The sequence below is a fragment of the Dama dama genome, chromosome 24 (assembly GCF_033118175.1).
Source record: "Dama dama isolate Ldn47 chromosome 24, ASM3311817v1, whole genome shotgun sequence".
In the NCBI taxonomy this organism is placed as follows: domain Eukaryota; kingdom Metazoa; phylum Chordata; class Mammalia; order Artiodactyla; family Cervidae; genus Dama; species Dama dama.
In genome coordinates, this window is record NC_083704.1 from 16,020,985 (window position 1) to 16,042,410 (window position 21,426).

General features: G+C 38.2%; 1 protein-coding gene across 14 annotated transcripts in view; it reads left to right on the forward strand.

The window, feature by feature from the left end:
• Positions 1-21,426, forward strand: part of LRRFIP2 (LRR binding FLII interacting protein 2) — a 106,007-nt gene that overhangs the window by 39,545 nt on the left and 45,036 nt on the right. For 5 of the 14 annotated variants that reach the window (XM_061127724.1, XM_061127730.1, XM_061127732.1 and 2 more), the window contains exons 3-5: positions 3,526-3,612; positions 8,188-8,244; positions 8,339-8,383. In XM_061127724.1, coding sequence (XP_060983707.1) covers positions 3,526-3,612; positions 8,188-8,244; positions 8,339-8,383 — 189 coding nt within the window. Of the gene's footprint in view, positions 1-3,525; positions 3,613-8,187; positions 8,245-8,338; positions 8,384-14,973; positions 15,040-17,060; positions 17,136-18,521; positions 18,573-19,563; positions 19,612-20,078; positions 20,136-21,426 lie in introns of those variants that run through there. The other 9 variants (XM_061127734.1, XM_061127735.1, XM_061127736.1 and 6 more) reach the window with 5 other exon arrangements.

A 21,426-nucleotide genomic window follows, 5' to 3' on the forward strand; every position in this document is an offset into this window, starting at 1 on the left:
ATTAATTTTTGAGAATTTGATTTTGAAAGTCCAACTAAAAATCTTAATTTACTTAAAATGCTTGTAATATATAGTGGAACTATATATAATTTTGTTCTATGTTTTCCAAGTCTCCTATAAATCTGTTGTTATACTTTCAAAATTTTTAAAAAAATGTAAAAATGTATAAGAATAGAGTACACATCTTGTCTTACCAGATTGGAATGACCATTGGTTGTTAGCCCCTTGCTATTCCTACCATCAGGAACCTGGAAGCAATGTATAAAAAAGAAACAGATAAAGTAGTTTTGAAACCTCTTTATCTTCTTAAAGCTTGCTCTATTTAATACCATCTCCAAGGGAGGTAACATCCGAGTTTTGCTTAGAGTTGGCTGAGCAGCAAAGAGGAGGGTGTGTTTGTGGCCCTGACGCCCGTGGTCTTTCTGTTGTATGGCAGTTAGGTCCCTTCCCTTTTGTTGTGCAAGAGGTTGTACTATTAGAGAATAAATTTCGATTACCTATAATTCCGTTTGGTTAGAGAACTCCCATTTTAGAATAGATTGTGCAGAATTGGCCACAGATATCAGAAGGATTAAATCGGCATTCTTGATATATTTCTAAGGGAGGCTGCAAGTGTAGATGTATTTATTATGTGCTGAAGCATCACTTAGCCTTGAAGTCTTTTTCTGTAAAATACACATTCTGGTAAGAACGTGGTGATCATTCATAGAGGGGGAGAGAAGGTGGAGAGTGTAGGCGTATTTTTAAATTAACTACTTAATTATTTGGCCGCGCTGGATCACTTCGTTGCTGAGTGGGCTTTCTCTAGTTGCAGGGAGCTGGTGCTGCTCCTCGTTACGGGGTGAGGGCTTCTCATTGTAGCGGCTTCTCATTGCAGCGGCTTCTCTTGGGGAGCATCAGCTCTAGGCGTGCAGCCTTCAGTAGCTGTGGTGCCTGGGTGTAATTTCCCCGCAGCATGTGGAATCTTCCCTGACCAGGGCCTGAACCCGTGTCCCCTGCATTGCCCCGTGAGTTCCTATCCACTGGACCACCAAGGAAGTCTGAGTGTAGGTGTTTTAAAGATAGAGGCCATTGGAAAATTCATGTGAGAAAACTAAGTGCTCTGGAGATGATGGTGTGAGAGCTTAAGGATGGTAGATTGCAATTCACTTTGCAGGGTTTTTGCTACTAAAACACATATAAAACTGACTAGGAAAATGCCAGACTTGAGATAGTTGAATAACTAGTAATTCTTACACTGTCTATGCTTCTTAGAGGCCTGCTGTGACCTTACCTGGCAAAACCCACTGCCCCTTCCTGCAGGCGTCCTTCCTTTAAGCAGTATGTTTCTCTCTCTCGGCTAGACTGTGAAGTCTTTAGGCAGAAATGGCATGTCCTACTCTGTATTTTTTGCACTCAGGGTAGTGCTTACATACAGGAGATCCTTCTAAACCTTGGCTGAATCTCTTCTTAGTCTGAGAGTGCCTGCAGGCTCAGTTGCTCAGTTGTGTCCAACTCTTTGTGACCCCATGTACGTAGCCCGCCGGGCCCCTCTGTCCGTGGGATTTCCCATGTACCCCAGTATCCTTGCCCCTCCTCCAGGGGATCTTCCTGACCCCAGGATGGAACCCGCGTCTCTTCTGTCTCCTGCATTGGCAGGTGGGCTCTTTACCGCTGGGAGGCCCTCCTACTGTGAGACCAGGGCACAAATATTATCACAACAGGAGAAGCGGCAGCTACTGTCCTTATCAGAGGAGGACTCTGAATCAGAGTTACAATCCAGCCAAGAAGCCAGGAAAGCACTCCCAGAGAAACCACAGAGATTTTTTTAGTTTCGTATGGTACATCAAGCTGTTTTGTTGTCTCATTTCCTTGATACACCGGCCCATGGCCTGGAAATCTCTTGTTTAGCAGACACTGAGGCATGAAAGTTATAGGGTGACAGAAGCATGTAATTTTAATACCATATAATACATTTAACACAGTGTAAGAAGTCACAGTAGGGACATGTGCGTAGGGCATTCTCTGTGACAGAGGGCCTGAAGGAACTCTTAATAGAAAGTAGTGTGGTCACTGAATAAGAGAGAAGGGAGAATACCTCCTGTCAGCAAACAATCTTCTGTGAAGAGAGGCTGAACCTCCCAGCCCAGGAGATGGAGTCCAGGAATGGAGGTGGATGGATGCAGCTGGTGAAGCTGGGGCCAACTGGGGGACAAAAGGCAGAGAACTGACTGGGAGAAACCTTATCTCTGTTTTTGCTCTTCGTCTCCTGTCTTCTCTTTGTGCTGCTGCTGCTAAGTCGCTTCAGTCATGTCTGACTCTGTGCAACCCCATAGACGGCAGCCCACCAGGCTCCCCCGTCCCTGGGATTCTCCAGGCAGGAACATTAGAGTGAGCTGCCATTTCCTTCTCCAATGCATGAAAGGAAAAGTGAAAGTGAAGTCGCTCAATCATGTCCGACTCTTAGCAACCCCATGAACTGTAGCCTACCAGGCTCCTCCGTCCGTGGGATTTTCCAGGCAAGAATACTGGAGTGGGTTGCCATTCCCTTCTCCCTCTTTGTGCTGGTCTGTGGAATTTTTGCTTTAACGATGAGTAGGGGGGAGCCCCTAGAGTATTTTACAGAGAGGAATGATTGATTTGATCAGAAATGTGTTTTGTAAGGCAGACTGGCAGTCATGTAACCACATATATGATGAATTGTAGAGTCGAGTCTGGAGTCAGGTAGACGGATTTGGAGGCAGTTGCAGTGTCTAAGAGATAGAGTTCTTATTATATGATTTCATTTATATGCTGTGTCCAGAAGAGGCGGATTCATAGAGACAGAAAGTAGACCAGTGGTTGCCAAGGGCTGGGGTTGGGTAATGGGAAATTACGACTAATGGGTACAGGTTTTCCTTTTGGGGTGATGAAAGTATCATTAGATGGTAATGATAATTGTGCGACTTTGTGAATATACTTAAAAACCCACTGAATTGTATGTTTTTAAGTGGTGAATCTGATGGCTTGTCAATTATTATCGCAGAGAGAAAGAGAGGAAGAGTTCCTGAAATAAGCAGGAATAGTGAGCATAAAGAAAACGAGATGGGTTAGAGGGAAACTCAACCCAAGAGTTGACAGCTTGGGTTGTCAAGTCAACCCAAGAGCTGGTCAAAAATTGACAGGAGAGTGAATATTGGCGATGCTCACAGTGAAACAGGGGCCAGCCCTGCCATTTCTAATTTGTATAATTAAACTGATGGGGAAAGAAATTCTGGAAAAAGCAAGTTTGGAGAAACCTACAATGGACAGTGTGAAATGTTTTGAGTATGTTATCAAGTCAGACAGTTGTGCATAAAGGCCCAGATTTCAGGAGACTCTGGGACTAGAAAAAGAAGTGAGTTATGGAGGGGGTGAGGGGATGTAGACCGAAAAGGTCGTCAGGCTGCTGGTGGACAACGCCATGTCCCCACTCTTTCTGACTCTCTATCCTCCAAGCTGGTCTCGAGGGGTGGTGCTGGAACCACTGGTTTTTAAATAAAGCTCAGTCTTTCTGTTACTTTGCAGGCAGAGGCAAGACTGGCAGCAAAACGGGCAGCCCGGGCTGAAGCAAGAGATATCCGCATGAGAGAACTGGAGCGGCAGCAGAAAGAGGTAATTGGGGAAAATAACCCGGGTTTTGTGTTATTCCCCGCCCAGATCAGTACATGGCTAGTTTCCTTCTGAAGTAAACCTGGTTCCTTTTGAAATACTGGGAATAGAGTAACCTGATGTATGTGTTTTAACGAGCCATTCTGTGTCAGCAAGTTAAGTGCAATATTTGTTTGAAATCGTAACAGCAGACACCTATATACCTCTTGTCATAAGTTACTGTTGTGTTATAAGTCCTTGTAATAGCCAAAAAAGGCTTAGAGATGACAGGATTATTTACTGTAGTCCTAAATGTCCTAGAAGTTTTACTGTGTTATGATAAATACATAGTTAAGCTATGTAGCTTAACTACATAGTTAAACTCTGTGAAACAACCTTATAGTTTGTAAGCATACTTAATAATGGAGGAAAATATTCATAAAAGAAAATGGAAAAAAAATCCCACAGTTGTAGCACTTTTAGGACTCCAGTCTTGTGTTACAAAAACTAGTATCCATATATAGATCAAAAACTACTGGAAAGAAGTATTTACTCTGAGTACTTTGGTTTATCTATGGTGGGATTATGATTGGTTTTATGTTATACTTTTGTATAGCTAATACATTTCCATCTGTCGTAATTATCAGTGAGAAAAGCAAAAAAAAAAAGAAAAATTTCTAACTAGACATATAGAAATTGGGCTGGTTTAAAAAGAAAACAAATACTCTTTTTTACTCTTTCCTTCTGACATTGACCTGACTTTGAAAATTCCCATAAAAAACATTTCTGATGTTTTAGTTCAAAGGGGGGATAAAGCTGCAGGGCAATATTAAACACTTTATTTTGGGGTTTGTGGTGAATTTTCTGTTAATGAGTTAAAAAGATGTATATAGAGTCCATATTGTCTCAGCTCAAAAACAAAGCCAAAAGCAGTTAATGTGTTGCTAATTTTTTTTTTTACCTCATAGCTTCAAATATTGAATGCAGTTCTTGGCTTGAGATGAAATGTTACAATACAATGCGTTGTCTTTCATACTCCTAAAATTGTAGTGAACTGTAAGAATAGAGTTATTAGGTTTCAGTTTTATTTGTAGTTCTCTTAGCTGCAGACTGAACATACTTAGCTTAGTACGTTGTGTATTTTGAATGCGTAACTTTGAATTAACAATCATTGCCTTGCAGGACAAATGAATGTGATTAAGTTAAGACTTTCCATAGCAGACAGTATGTTGGAAACTTGAGTTTGTGAAACTTTTGCATTTGTAGCACTCTCATCATTCCTTTGATCGGAAATGGGGACAGATTCAGAAGTGGCTGGTAGGCCAGAATTGCCTGCCCTGCATGTTGTGATCAGTTGCTGAAATATGCAATCTCAAAGTAAAACATTGACTAATCATTTGCCAAGTAGGAGTGTTTGTCATGTTTGAACCTAAAGGTCAGCGAGTATCTCTTCTGCCTGTAGTGGACCAAATGTGTGCTTGGAGTCCAGCCATTTTTGTTGTAGTTACAGCCTCACGCTCATCTCATAAATGCTCCTGACCAAGAAAGATTGAGTAAATGAATGTGTTTTCACTCTGTGGATCTGTTCTTCTGTCCCTAAAATTTGCCCACCCCTCTCCATCCCACCTTCTCCCCTGCCCCTTTCTTCATTTCTCTCTTTTTTAAAAAACTATGTCATCAGATTCTTCATAGAAAGATGAACCAAATCATTCTTTCATCCCCTCTGAAAATTGCCTTTATTTTGTTAGTTCTCTCAGTTTCCTTTCAAGTCTTACACTGTCACTCCCAAATTTGTTAGCTGCAAGAGCAAATTGCAACCAGTAATGTTTGAGTTACTGTGAGTCATTCCTAAATTTGAGCTTTTTTCAGTGCTGACAATTGCCCTAGCTGCTTCTGATTGCAGAGGTTCTTAGCTTGGTGTGTGAATAGGCTTGAGGGATGGGGTAAAAACATCTCATGCCAGGTTTTGAGTGTGTGTATGTTTTCATGTGAAATGGCCACAGGAATTTTTATCATCAGATTCTCAAAAGGAGTCTGTGATCCCTAAGAGGTTAAGAACCACTGTTTAATTGCTGCTTAACAAGCAACTTTCATAAGCAAATCCCTTCTAGAATAGCATTTTAAGGTATAACTAGAATTTAAATATTTATGATTGTATTTACCTACAAATTTTAAAGCTTCATCATACGTCTCATTGTGATATTTTAGAAAAGAGAGAAAAAAGATGTTTGGTTACTTAAAATTAAGCAACTCCTCATGTATGTGTTTGTTATTTTGGAGTGGAATCTGTCCTTTCTTGTTATTAAAGCTCGCTTATTTTTTTATTCAAGTGTCTTCTGCATGTAACTGGCTTAATATTACTGATAATGTCTTAAGAATATTTTTGCATGAGTTAAGAGAAATAATTCTTAATTGCAAAAGTGGAAATATTAATTTCTTCTTATAATTATGTATTATAATTCTCAAATTGCCTAGGATTTTAATATCTTAGGGCAGATCAAAGCATTAAATAAGAAAAGCCTATGCTAAAAGTCTAATATTTAATTCTTATGTCAAAAGGAGCAGTTTGGGTTAGGGTTTAAAATGCAGGTGTCCGAGTCTTAAATAATAGGTAGGATTTGGACAGGCAGAGAAGGTGGGGTTTAGTTTCAGATAGAATAATTAACATTCCAACCCCTTCTGGCACTTTTTTCAAACTGATTTTTCCTCTTACTTCTTATCCTTGCCTTTCTGGCTGCTTTCTGTCTATGAACTTATCATAGAAGTTGGCATGTGATCGTCACAGTGTAAAATATGAATTACTAATAAATTTGTAATAAATAATGCATAGACAAACAATTAGGTTATCGACTGCTAGAAGGAAGAGTCTTCCTATATTAAAAATTTATCCTAATTTCTCCCAGCCTATATGGGCTTACATTTTATTCTGTAGTTTTCTGAACTCATTAGGTCATTTTTTCCAAATGGTGCTAAAAAGAAAGCTGTGTAAATCTAGAGATACTCCAGTAGTTACTGTGTTGTTATTTAGAGTTATTTTTATAATAGGCGTAATTAAGGATAAATATGAATTCATCTATCTTTGCTGCATGTTTAATGGGATGTACTCTTTAGAGGCAGGTTTTTAAAAGTGCTCCTGTGTGGTAGGTGGAAGGAAAAGAAAGGATAGAATAAAGAGAAGACTGAACATTAAACCTTGTATTGATATGTCACCCTGGTACCCCAGATAACACTAGGAGCGGGCACATGGAATTAACTTAAACTAACAAAGCTAACTAGCCTAGAACTTGTTACCACTTAGTAAGCTGACCTACCCTGCTGGGCTAACACTCATGCCCCCCAAAGTTTTGTGATACATCACCTGATAGTCAAAGAGAGGAAAGAAACTTGCTTGGCTTCTTACAGATTACATGTATCTATCACATAACAAAACTGTGAATCAGTGATGAATTCTTAAAGATCAGAACACCATGTTGAATATTGAATTATTGAATCATCCTGGTACATATAAACAGACTTCTGAACAGATTTGATCAAATGCATCAATGTACACGACAGATGACAACCAGGCGTTTTTTGGAATTATATTCAAAGATCATGACCAAAACAAAGCATTAAATTGTGGTGTTTCTGTTGAATTACTGTTGCTGGATTCACGATAAATGATCAGGCATAGCCACATCTAATTATTCCATCTGCATGATGATCATGCTGCATTGTCATGGGGTGTTGAAGTTTTGGTGCGTTTTGGGGAAAGCGGTGTCGATTAGCTGTGAACCCAGTTGGCCAGTTGTGTGTAGATTCTTAGTCAATGTGAATTGACACTCCAGACTTTGAAATTCTGAAAGATCAGAAGTTTCTTACAGTTGATAACGTTCTAGGGACTAGTCATTTAATTTCACATGACTTAGTACTTAATGCCACAGTGCTAATAGCTGAATATGGAAAAAATTAGTATTACTTTTAGTTAATTGGAATTTTTTATGTGTTTTTTTTTTTCACAATCTTCATAAGGCATAACTTCTGAAGCAACTTTATCACCTCTAAAGTATTTACTCAGTTTCCCCTAATTATAAGTAGTTTTTCATATTAACTATACACAGTCAGGGGCTATTTCATTTAGTTGTTCTTTACTTTTCCAGTTAAAGTGGTAAAAGAAAAAAATTTTTTGCAATGAGCACAAAATTATAACCCAAATCTCTTTAAAAGAATACATTTTCACCATAAACTACATCTATAATAAACATTTCTTCCTGCCTTGCATAAACTAACATCATAAATAGATCAAAGTCTGCTTTTAATGCTGACCTCAATTTCTGTTGGTTAAGTATACTTACTTATTTTTATCTTGGTATATTGTGCTCTCTTGGTCAATATAGAGTACATTCTATAGAGTACAATATATAGAGTACATTCTACAAATGGCCGGCATACATACACTTGTTCAAATGAAAACATTGCTAAGATGATTTCTACTTCCCTTCCAACTGAGGGACCTGACTGCCCCAGCCTCGGCTCTGAGGAAACTCACCTCTGTGCCCAGTTCTGATAGACAGCCGTCTGCTCAGTGATTAACTGTCCCTGTACTTTCTCCTTCCCCAGGAAGAGTCGGAAAGGGCCAGGCACTCCCACAGATCCAGTCATCATCGTCCTTCTCTGGTTTGTAATGACCTACAGACTTGCCTCTGATGCTTTTCCTCACCAGCTGCTGCAGTCCCTCACACACCTTTACTGTTTGTTTTTATCTTATCAGGGAGTTGAGGAGGCACTGTCCATTCGAAGTCTTGGCAGTCACAGGGTTGGTATTTTAAGTTGTTTACACCCTAATAGCAAAGCTATCCCTTTGTCTTTTCTAAAAAAAAAAAAAAAAGAAAGAAAATATTGGCAAAGTTCTTTTCATTGGAAAGTGATATTTTTCTCTCAAATTATTGCTATAAGTAAATCAATTCTAAAATCGTAAATATTTTTGTCTATTAACATGTATATCTACTTTTTTTTCTATAAAAGGGCTTTTGATTTTGGAAAATCATCACAAAATAAGATTGATTTTATAAAATAACACCTGCATGGTTCTAACTTTCAGATTTTTTTTAAATAATCATTTTTTTAATAAAATTTATTATTTTGGGGCATGGGTGACTAATTATAGTTTTATTCAGTGGAAAAATTGAACTTCTGATTTTCAAAATGCCTGTCTTACCATATTTATAGAAATGATCATGCTTCAATATTTTGATTAATATTTTGTAGTTTGTCTCAAGTATTTAGTGTACATCATTGTAAATCAAAATAAATGAGATATTGCTCATTAAAGGCTTGCATATTGTGCCAAAAAAGCTGATCTCTATTCTTAATGAATTGTGTTTTAAGTCTTAGAGCAATGCTTTTAATTTGTACATTGTTAATATAGTATATGTGCTCATATCTAGATTTTTTCATTAGTAAAATTCTATTCTTGTTAAGATCTGTATTTGTTAATATCGCCAGGTCTAGTTTTCTTCCTGTCTTGTATAATGTTCCTATCTTGTATTTTTTTCCTATCTTGAAAATACACTGTATTAAACTGAGTGTGTTCTGGTATACTAGTTATTGATATGTTTGCATTCTTAAATAGTCTTTTATTCTGGTTATATTTCTTTTTTTTTTTTTTTAATTCACTTACATTCTTAAGACCATATTTTATTTTTTAGATAATTTTCCTTTTGCTAAAATCTGTTGCATATTGGCTGGGTGCAGCTTTTTCCCATAAATTTTGCACATGCATATGCACTAAATTGAATGACAGGCGAGATGATGTTTTCTGAACGTACAGTTGTTCCCAAGAGTGGTTATATTTCTTATTGGTGAATGTAATCTACTGTCTTTTTGAAATAAATTAGTAAGCTAGTACTTGAATCATAAACATTTTGGTTGATTATAAAAGTTTAGATTTATAAGAATATTAAAAAGCCTTTATAGAAATCTAACTAGTGGTTTAAGAATGATTTTAAAGGAAAAGAGCTTTAAGATAATAAATTTGTCATGCTTCTCCCTGGAGAGATTTTGGTGCTTTTTTTTCTCACAGGGAGTTAACAAAAACTTAAAAGTTGAGCTTGGAGGGCTTTGAAAATAATCCCATCTCACCTCTTCTTAAAAAATATATGACTTATTATAATGGTCATAGTGTGAAGTTCACAGTCTTCAAGCTGGTTATTTGTAAATTTGCATGGGAAACTTACATATTAGTTTAACCTAATGGTAAAGCCATCCAAGTTCGACCTAATTTGTTTTTAAAACAAATGTGTAAACAAAAAATAAATCTGCAGTTAAATAAGGAGTTGTTTACTCAGTGTCTACAAAATGAGATTGATTTTCATTTCATGGAAATTACATCATTAAATAAATTTAAGATATAACTGAAACTCATAGTATTTTATTTCATTATGGTAATTATGAAAATTTGCTATTATGTAGCAAAAAGTAAAACTCCTAATATTTTTAAAAAGCAGTCTGTGAACTTCAAGATTAGTAAAATTTTTACCTTGTAGAGACTTCAGTACTACTGTGAGTATACATTTAGAATATTTAAGTTTTTAGACTTTCTTAGAAATGTCTGATTTGAAATGAAAGCTTACTAATAACACAGTATAAAAGAAATATAGTTTTTTTCTTTTTTCTAACTTGATCATTTTGGGAGTTTTAAATTTTCATCAGATTATTGCTTTTTAGAATAACTTTACCATCTACATTATACCAAAAATATAGACAACTTGTGTTCTCTGTAAAAATATATGTTATGGCTTAAAACCTTGACCTAAATTTTATTGGGGTTTGGTATTTCTTTTCTAGTTATTTTTTTAAACTTATGAGCTGTATATTAAAAAGTCTAAGACTTTTGGACCTTGTATTTGGTACATGAACATCAGCAGTACTTGGCTATGAGGAAGATGTATTTATGGTTTTATGCCACATTCTTCGGACTTTGATCTCTCCTTTTGTCCACTTAACTGCTTTCTTTGAAAGGTGTCCTGCCTGAAGCTATGTGGGGCTAGAGATGGTATAGATGCTATAGACATTCTGTATAAAAATAGAGCAGAGATAGTTCAAGATGGTTCAAGATGGTAGGTTTGGGGAAGGAAGATTAAATCAAAGCCCTGAGTTTAGAATTGAAACAGTGCTTCTTTAAAAAGCAATCTACCTTTAAAAAAAAAAATCTGACTGACTGCTTGGTCATGCTTTTATATATTGAAATACAAGAAGACTATAAGGAAGAGATCCAAAATTAGAAAATGAGGTGATCTTGAATCAGAGTGGTAGGGATACATCACAGTTTTCACTGGTGGAGAGCTTTACTGTTGTTTTTTATTAGTTCCTATTTATGTATTAGTGGCTTTAGTATAATTTTAATGAATTTAATTTTAATATGCTTGGAATTTTTTATTCTGTCATTTACTCCTACACTGTTTAATTCCGTGGAAGAACCCATCGAAGGACATTACAGGGACACATTGGAGCCGAGCCCGTACACCAGAAGTGAAGACCTTGTGGCGTGTAGCCCAGGGAAATGTGCAGCGTTAGTACTGCGCATTCACTGTTGACCACAGCGCCCCGGGGACTTGAGCAACAGGTCCATTCCCACAGAAACAGACACTTGCCGAACTTTTGTTTCTGTAGCCTGCTTTTTAATACTTTTTATAATAGCAAGTTTGGAAATATTTTGTTTAGCTAGAGCCTTTAATATTTTCAGTTCTCCCTTCTTTGATGAATCATTTGTTTTTAAACAACTTAAATACCAACTGTCACATACTGGAGGATCCTTTTTGTTCACCGGGTGTACAACCAGTGGTAGTGATTGGGATGTCCAAGTTGTGGATTTTCCTATCAGATTCAGCAGTTTTTAAAACTGAGGGAATTCCCTGGTGGTCCAGTGGTTAGAACTCCACTCTTCCAATGCTGGGGCCCTGATTCCATCCCTGGTCGAGGAACTAAGATCCTGCAAGCCTCACGGCGCAGCTGAATGAATAGATAAATATAATAAAACTATCTGAGCTCTGCATTATATTTTGGAAAAAGAAAATCAAAATAGATCATTTTCAGTTCAACTTGTTAAATCTTATGTTTTTGCAGAAGATCAGATGTTACAGAGAGGATGAGAACTAAGACTGATTCCTTCAATGAACTTACCTTTTTGGAGGATGGAATAGTTTATATGCAGGAATGTGTGATTTGAGTAATACATGTTTTGGTCATGGTTTTTTTTTTTTTTAAACAAAAAAGATATTTTGTTAACTGAGAGAAGTCGCAGGTGAAACTTTCATAGAGAGGGAACTTTATTTTCAGTGAAGTGTCATTCACCACAGTGACTTGACCGCGCGCATCATTTACCACCAAATGCACACCATTAGGCATTTTAGAAAATTTTGGATAAAAAAGATTTTTTTTACACATGGTAGTAACACTTTATATTCTGTTTTCATGATAATATAAGGAAAGTATGCAAATGCAGATATTTTGCTTCAGTACCTGTTAGTATTTACTGCAATATCATTTTTACCGAATTTAATTTTGCCAGTGGTAAAATTATACCACTTAGCCTTATACTTATGAAATACATTTTGGGGAATTTCTGCAATATTTTTTGTGAATGATCATCTCACTAAGCATGAATTGAAACCTTTGTTCTGTCTGAAATATTATTTTAATGCTTTATTAGAACTACACTTTTAAATTTTATCTTCTAGTGTATTTTAGGCTTTTTAAAATTGCAGCCTCTATGACAGGAATACATTTTACGTTATAATCCAACATACATACCCAGAGATGTGCCTGTTTTTGTATGTATAGAAGTATATAAAAAATACAGAAACAAATTTTACAAAAATAATATGTACTGTACGTGATCTACTCTAGTTATTTTGTATTTTCTTAATGTTGGTTGCACCCATAAATTGACTTTATGAACTACTAATGAGTTGCAGTCCACATTTAGAAAAACATTACTTTAGATCAGGTTTCTAAATAGTGTTCCCTAAGATCCTAAATGGGTATAAGAGTTGCAAAAGAAAAATATTTTTACCAAACTACCTGAGGAGTTTATTCATTGCTTTTGCTTTATACATTGTTCTTCTGGGCAAGACTGCTTAAAAAATCTCACTAGAATGCTTAAAAAATTAGGAAAGCACAAATCTGAGTAGTTAGTTACTATTTAATTTGGTTTCTTGAATTTGACATGTGGTGCTAAACGTATTACTTTCTTAAAGACCTTACAGGGAATATGGTTTTTCTGGTCTTGTCATAAATTTTATATCTATTTTCTTTGATTTATATTTCATGCCACTTTTATATGTATACTATCCATTCCACACTTTGCTCTCACCAAGTTTCTAGCTTTGTTCACTATGTTTCATAGGGAAAGTTCTTGAGAAGGGTTGTTTTCCAAGTGTGTGCATAAGCAGATCCAAGGGAACTCTCCCCATTTTAATGTTGCAGTTGTTTTTCGTCTTTTGGTTTTTTGTTTGTTGCTTTTTTGGTAAGTTTCATTATACTAGCTATGTGTTCCTGCTTCATTGCTTCTCCATGACTTGCTTTTGCCACATTTCACGTGATGGACAATGATGGTCACAGACCTTTAGGATGCTTAATGCCTGCATTTGAAGGCTTCCTTGGGTGTTTTGTGCTGTAGTGTACTGGGGTGAGTCATCTGAACATTACTGATTATACATTCTGGTTTTGAATGAGAACATGCAGTTTTTCTTGTACATATAGTTTAACAATAACCTATACTAGGAAAGAGTGAGGGGGGAGAGTATTCTTTAATTCAGATGTCACAACTGTTATGTTTAATAATTTGGAACTTTTAAAGTAGTGCTGGATTTTTCATAACTCTATAAATGTTGCTTCCCCCCCCCCTTTATATTTCTGATTTTGGAAATAAAACCAACTTTCACCTTTTCCTGAAATCCAGTATGGTGCTCTTAAGGATAGATCATCAAGACTTCCATCATTAGTACGTATTGCATGACTTTGTGTTAAATATAGTTTCACTTTATAAACAATTGATTATACTAATCCTAGATTATGTCTAACTTTTTCACAGGTCTGTTGTGATGTTTGGGGGAAATATGTGACTAACAGCAAATTCTAGTGTGCAATTGTGACATGATTTAGCACTTGAATAGCTTTGCCTTTTAGGATCTCAGGATCAGATAAAATTTTTTGCTTTCCTATTCAGGACTAGGATTGGTAGTAGTGTCTTTTCTTAAAATGGTGAGTCACCCAGCTGACACATACTCATGCCCTGGAAGACATGCTTCCAGCGGTGTTCTGAGACGTACTGAACTACAGCGGCGTGTTTTACAGCTACACCTGCTATGTTTTATGTTTTGTCTCACAAGCCAGCAGCTGTGAAAGGATTCAGGTGACAACTGAAACATCAGTTCCATCCACTCATTTTTTGCTTGATTTGGTTTATTTTTAATGGCATGTCATTTTGGCCAAGGAAGTTTACTTGTAGTGTGTTTTTCTTGGGTTAATGTGTCCATAGGTTGCCACAGCTCTTATGTTCAGAGTAATAATGTCTAAAAGAAAGATATGCACTTTAAAAAAAAAAAAAGAAAATGAGTTTGTAATCACTGATTCAGGGTCTAGCTGTGCATGTTTCAGGTGATGTGTGTAGAGCAGGCTGTTGATGGCTAGGACCCTTCTAGCTGCATCTCCTCCTTTCAGACCAAAGGTGCATATCCACATTGGACTTCTTATCTGCCAGTTGTCCTGTTCAGTAGTATTGCTGTCCTCTGTCCCCTCACATGCACTTGGCTCTGACTCCTAGAAGTTATGTATTAGACAGTGCTATCTTCAAAGGACTCGGAGGTCAGGTTATTATCTAATGACGCTGCTGCTCCTTGAGACAGGCCACGCTGTGCCGGCTGCTCTCCGCTGAGCAGCACGTGCTGTGGACCAGTAACTCGGGTTAAGAGGGCTGTCTCGGGCAGTGCAGTGTTGTTTTCTGTTCTCATCTTGCTTTGCTGGGTACACAAGATTGCTCTTTGGCCTTTAGGTAAGGAGGACTGCAAAAGGAAGTGGCCTCTCTTGTCACTCATGCGTTTTTAAGGAAGCAGAGACTCAAATGAGGTGTGGAGTGAAGGTCCCCACTTAAAGCCTAATTAAGTTTTCAGTTGACTCAACACAGTGCTGGACGGCACAGAGGAGATGAGGGGAGCGCTGGTGGGCAGGCAGGCTGTGTGTCTTAGCCAGTTTCCCGCTCACAGGTGGGAAGTAGAGTGCATGCGTGTGGAGTGCTCTGTGTCCCATGTGGGCGTTTTTCTGTGTATGATGTTAAGATGGTTTTATTAAATTATCTTAAAACTTCACTATCCAATCTTTAAAGTTAACTTCAATATTTACTTCTAGAGTCATTCTTACAGTCACTCTTACGGAATGAAGAAGAGATCTTCTGGTTCTCATAAAGACCCACTGGTTAGTTCTGTTGTGTCTCATATCACAGTATTTTGTGTGGTTGTAAAATTCACTGATCCTTTCAGGGAAGTTAAGAATTAGGGCTGCTCTTCAGGCATTATTGAAACCTGATAATATACTGAAACATGACTTATCAGAACCTTATTTTAAAATAATTTTGTTTTCATTTACAAGATTTAATGTCAAGTTAACGTATGATGGGCTTCCCTGGTAGCTCAGCTGGTAAAGAATCCAGCTGCAATGCAGGAGACCCTGGTTTTATCCCTTGGTTGGGAAAATCATGAGAGGCACCTATCCTGGAGAAAGAATAGGATACCCACACCAGTATTCTTCCCTGGAGAATTCCATAGATAGAGGAGCCTGGCAGGCCTAAGTCCTTGGGGTTGCAAAGAGTCGGAAGTGACTGAGCGACTTTCACTTCACTAGCGTATGCTAACCCTGGTGGCTAGACTTAGGAAAGTGTCACACTAAGTTCATTAATATTGTATTTTCATCTATGAATTGCACTTTGGAGGATGGTACCTTAAGAATAGGTTTAGTGAGATTCTTATAACTTATTTTGGAAATTTGAATTGATTTAGTTGTGGTATTGGGCTTCCCTGGTGGCTTAGACGGAATCTGCCTGCAATGTGGGGAGACCTGGATTCGATCCCTGGGTTGGGAAGATCGCCTAGAGGAGGGCATGGCAACCCACTCCAGTATTCTTGCCTGGAGAATCCCTGTGAACAGAGGAGTCTGGTCTGCTACAGTCCATGGGGTGACAAAGAATTGGACACGACTGAGCGACTAAGCACAGTTGTGGTATTATAGGCAGTACCAAACTCACATGGAGCTGTCATTCTGAATGATTGTTTTTATAGGTTTGAGATTTGGGGAACTTGAAATTAATTTTCTGGTAGAAACAACAAGGTTTATGATGGCAGAATTTCCAAGCGGTCTTGCAGAAAATTCTTCAACCTATAGTGTAATTAAACTGTAGGACTGATAGTGTTCTCCATTCCAGCCAACTTGCTAAATGGTGTTGCTGTATGGAGAAAAAAAAATGTCTACAGTGCCCATTTGGGGTGCTGGGAACACCTCTTCCCTGTCGAGTTGCAACAGCACTGGCAGAGGAAGTGCAGCCCAAGCTCTTTGCTAACTCGGGGCTCCCTTGGGTAGGGCTCTGACCATTGGTGAGGTGGAGAGAGGGGTGGGAACCTTTGGCTGGTGGAAATGCGGAAGGAGGCGAGGATGAAACGGGAGGATATTAGTGAGAGGCCCTGGCAGGTGGAGTATTGGGAGCTTTGGGGAGAAGTGAGTCATGGTGCCTCTCAGAGGGTGTGGTGCAGGCGGGTCGGGCAGGGCAGGGTTATGTGGGAGGAGGGGGTGTCCCCTATTGCATTGTCAACAGTGGAGGAGCCGTCTTTCAGTCAGGGATTGCCTGGGCTTCCTTAACCTTGAGCAGAAGAGATGGCTGAAATTTTATAGATGATTCCCCCCCCCCCCCCCGCCCCCGCCGCAAGCAAATCAATAATGTAATTGCTTGGCTTAGCATATTGAAGATGAACCTGCCATAGATGTTTTAGACCAAACCGTATTTACTGCTCACACTCTTTCTTTGGTAATTTAATTTGATGAGTTTATTTGGACAAATAATGGAATTAGAAGGAGTTTTGAAAAAAAAAAGCTTTAATGATTTCTGTGATGTTTCTAAATAGATTATAAAAGCGGTAATTATCCATTCGTCCTGGGTTTTTCAAGGACATTCCTAAGTGTGACATGAGAATAATTCACTTACTATTTCCTTTCTATTTTATCTGAGGATTTATATTCTTTTTAAAGTAAAAAAAAAAAAATTAGCAATGATTTGGTTTGAAAAGTTAACCTTTAATATTAGTCTTTTTTGAGAGACTTGAAATAGCTGTTATTTTGACTTTGACTTAATATAATTCAAAGGGGTTTGGCAATATCCAATTTTGTCATTGTTGTTAGGTTAATAACATTTAACCTAAGAAAAATGTGTTTGATTTTGCTTTTTGCAGAGTGGGCTCTACTTTGACCAAAGAAACTATAGCAGTCTTAGACATAGCAAACCCACCTCTGCCTACTGTTCTCGGGTTTGTCACAAGGTTTTTTTGGCTTCATGTGTTTTATCCAACTTTAACACATTTCTAATCCCCTGTTTTGCATTTTGAGTAGTTAGGACTAATCTGTGAATGGCTGTGTTTGAATTCACATTGTCTGTGTGAGTGTATCTTTGAATGATGGTAAATGTTGAATCACCACATTTATTAATGAGGACCATTTTTTCCAGTTTTTTAAGTGTAAAGTATTTAACATTTACAAAAAAGTTCAAAGAATTGCATAGTAACCACCCACACACCTATACTCAGATTCAACAGTTGACATTTTTACTGTGTTTCCTTTATCGTGTAATTATCTGTCTGTCCCACCATGTTTCCATCAGCCCGTCTTTTTGGGAAGGACACATTTCAAAATAAGTTGTGCACATCAGTACATATCACAGTGTATGTCCTTTTACTAAATAAAAATGTACATGTGGAAATATAAACTATAAGTGTGATGAGAGGGAATTCCCTGGTGGTCCAGTGGTTAGGACTCAGCGCTTCCACTGCCAGGGCCTGAGTTCAGTCCCTGGTTGGGGAACTAAGATCCCACAAGCTGAGCAGCACAACCAAAAAAATATGTGATGAGAAGAATGTAATTATGTAATGTGAGAATCTCTTGTTTTTTCAAGGCACTTGGCACATCATACATTTAGAACATATTAAATATATGGCACACAGTACATTTAAAATAATTCAGTTGTCAAAACCTGCATACATGATTTAGTCTTATTTTCCATGTCTGATTGGGCTTAGTGAAAAAGAACTGAAAATGTATTGAGATGACATCAGGAAAAAAGATTTAATTCCTTTTTAAATAATGCTGTGCCTTATTTAATGCATGGATTCACTGTGACCAGTATAATTTATCTAATTAAACCAAGGCACTTTGCCCATGGCTTGTTCTGAAATATAGGTTTCCTAATCCATTTGGAAAAGAGAGTTTATAGCAATAACTCAGAGCTCATTTACCTGGCTTCCCAGTAATCAGGATAAGCCCATTCGACGTCACAGGAGCTTCTGGTGACTGCTGCGACGTGGCCGCAGTATGCGACATTCCCTCAGCCAGGCCCTTGTTCCCAGAACACTGTCTCAGGTGGCCCTCTCACCTCCCGACATTCATGTTCAAAGACCAGTGGGACTTAAGACACATTTATAGAAAACTGTTCCAAGTGTTTTTCTTTCTGAGCCCTTAGAATTGATAGTCAAAGAGATGTCTAATGGTTAAGTTTTTCTCACTGTGTGTCACTTAACTGCCTTAAACACTTAGGAATCACTAATGAATTACGGGATATAAAGTAGACATAGGCTTTCTGCTTTCACGATTGTGAGACCAGTTCTTTCTTTTCTTGCTTGTGTTTTGTTTTTGTTTCTCAGCAGTCTTCCTCCTTGTACAGCGACCCTCTGGCGACATCCAAGAGCTACAGGGTTAGTACTTCCTGAGGAGGGCGGTGCCTTCAGAGCTGCCGGTTACGTTCCTTTGGTTCCTTTGGGTTAAATCGTGCTCTTTCTCCATAGGCCTCCTCCACTGTAAATTCTGGCCTGCTGAGAAGTGCCAGTCTGGTTTGTATTTTCCACTTCCAACGTGTGTACTCTTGGCGGAGCCATTGTCATGGTGCTGGCTCTAGCTTGACATCTTTCCTCCAAAATAATCAAAATAGTCACTAAAGCACGTGGCTTTAGTGCTGTGTGTACCTCAAAATGTGCTGCCTCTGCTTAAAGTACAAAACTTCCGGGGAGTAAAAATGAGTGTGTTCTCCTCACAGTGGTAGATAGTGCTGGCTGTTGGTGGGCCCTTGCCTAGAATTGGCTTCCTCTAGACGAGGTGGATTTGCATGGGTTCCACTCCACTCGCATACTTGTGTGAGATGGCTGCCTAGGCATGGGATGTCATATTTTGCAGGGGAACAGCTGTGGCCTTGGCCACATTAATACTCGGCTCTAATGAAGCCAGCTGACTCGAAAGCCAAAACAATCACTCTGTGTAATGTGCGATCGTGAGTTGGTTGCTTTCAGGCTGTTTGTTTTGTTGTGGCCTCTTCTAGTGACTGGGAACCTGAGGCTTTGTGCTTGATTTTATCGTGACAGTGGGCAAAGCTTTCTGTACCTCACTTTCTTATCTGTTTTCTTCCCTCTTTTGAAAGAATAAATTGGTAAATGTTCTCCTAATTTCATAACATGATGATGAAAGGCAATGCTGTAACCACTGGTGCTTTTTGAAATGAAGTGTGATCCTGAAGCTTTACTGAGGCTGACGCAGGAATTTATGCAGACATAAATGAGTGTTATCACCTCGGGAGGCTGTACACTTAAACACTATTCTTCAGCTTTTTTGGAACTGAGTACTCTGAAGAAGTTACATCACTTTCAAAATAACTTTGACGCTGAATGGCTAAATGGTATTTCCTTTGTTCTCCAGGTGTCATTGTATAATGGTGGATTATATAACCCTTACGGTTCTCGAACTGTAAGTCCAAGCAGGGGGCGGTGGTGGGGAGGGCGATGTGTAGGTGGGCACAGTTTACTTACAAAGAGAAAAGCCATTTAATCTGACCTGTAATAACTCTCCAAGCTGTGACCCATCAGCTTGTCAACTGCGACTCCCCCAAGCTGTGAGAAAGCGCCTGCTGCAAACCGAGGCTTCAAGTGCGAAGGCAGTACAAGCAGAGAAACCGCTTTTCTGGCTCATTAGTTCCTCGGGGAGAGGATGAGAATAGCACTTCTCGGGCACCCCTTTGTTCTCTGCTTGCTCTTGCCGTGAGCGGTGGGCAGCTGGGTCAGGAGGGCAGGAGTGCAGTAGGGCTCCAGCCAGGGGAGTAAGAGTTTCCTTCACCTGGGAGCCAGGGTGAGGCAGATCCAGGGGCACTGATGTCCTCCCAGTGGGAAAAGGAGCTGATCATTATTGTAAAACCTGTCTTCTTGGAAACTTTATAGCCATCTGAATACAGTTTTCACTCATCAAGAACGAGTTCATCCCGAAGCAGTCCTGTGGTGAGCGGCCTAGTCTCCTTGCATGTCCTGTAGACACTTTTGATTGGTTCATTAATCTGCACTCACCATTCAGAATATCGAGGGTGTGGTGTGTCTCACCCTGTTGTGCATGGATTGCCATTTTCCTTCAGCACACAAACTCAAGAACTAATTTGTCTGAATTGGTGGTTTCTGTATGAATGTGACTTAGCACATAATTCTTAAATGAGTCTGAAGCTAGTGCCATTGGAATTCTTTTTTAATTTATTTGTAATTCTCATTTGGAAATTCTTCTTGTTTTTTTCCAGTGGGGGTAGTTCAGGGTGTGAATTGGCTGCCCTATCCTTTTTCTTTCTCCTTTTCATCTCTACTTTCTACATTGAACCATTCCACTTGCTTCCTAGCCCTTCAATCAGTGGAGTGAAAGAAGAAATGAAATATGTCAACTTTAAAGAATTGCTACATAAAACACGAAACTGGGACAATTCTAATTACCCAGTCTTTCTAAAGTATTAAAACTTGCTTTAAATTTATAAACGTAATATTAGCTTAAGGAAAGTACAAAGTAAAAGTCCTCTGACTTTTCTCCTGTTTCTGTCACCCAAATGCAACCTCGGTTTGTGTATATCCTTTCAGAGATATTTTATGTCTGTACGAGTGTCCTTTGTTTGAACAGTATGCAAGTGATTCGTGTACCTAATGCTGCTTAACTTGTTTTCTTTACTCACAGTGTTTTTTCAAATCAGTATATAAAGATTTATTTTATTCTTTTTTTTTTTGGCATTTAAAAGATTTTAAAAAGTATGTCATGTCCCTTTCTATTTCCCCTGAGTGCCTCTTGGAGATTAGTTTTAGGTCAGCACATTTTTTTTTAATGGCAGTGTATCATCATTCTGTTAGTGCTGGGGCTGTACATTTGAAAAATCGCTCCTGTTTTGATGAGCTTTTAGGTTGTCAGATTTTTGCTACAACAGATACTTGTACAGTGAACATGCTTATACAAGTATATTATGAGTAGATCTGCATGGTAAGTTGCTAATAATGAAATGATGGGAACCAAAGAGTATGTACATTTAAGTTATGTATATTACCATATTACCCACTAAAAAGACTGTACTAATTACTATTTTTAATAGCAAATTATGACTTTTTTAGGAACTACCTTGTTATTCTTGATGATATTAAAATTGGAGAAATTATTAAGCAGTTTCTTAGAGGTCAGCATAGGTTACTTTGTGGAGTAGAATAGACAAGTTATATGGACTTTCCTCTATGTAGATGTTTGACTCATTTCTCCTGCCATTTCCAAGTG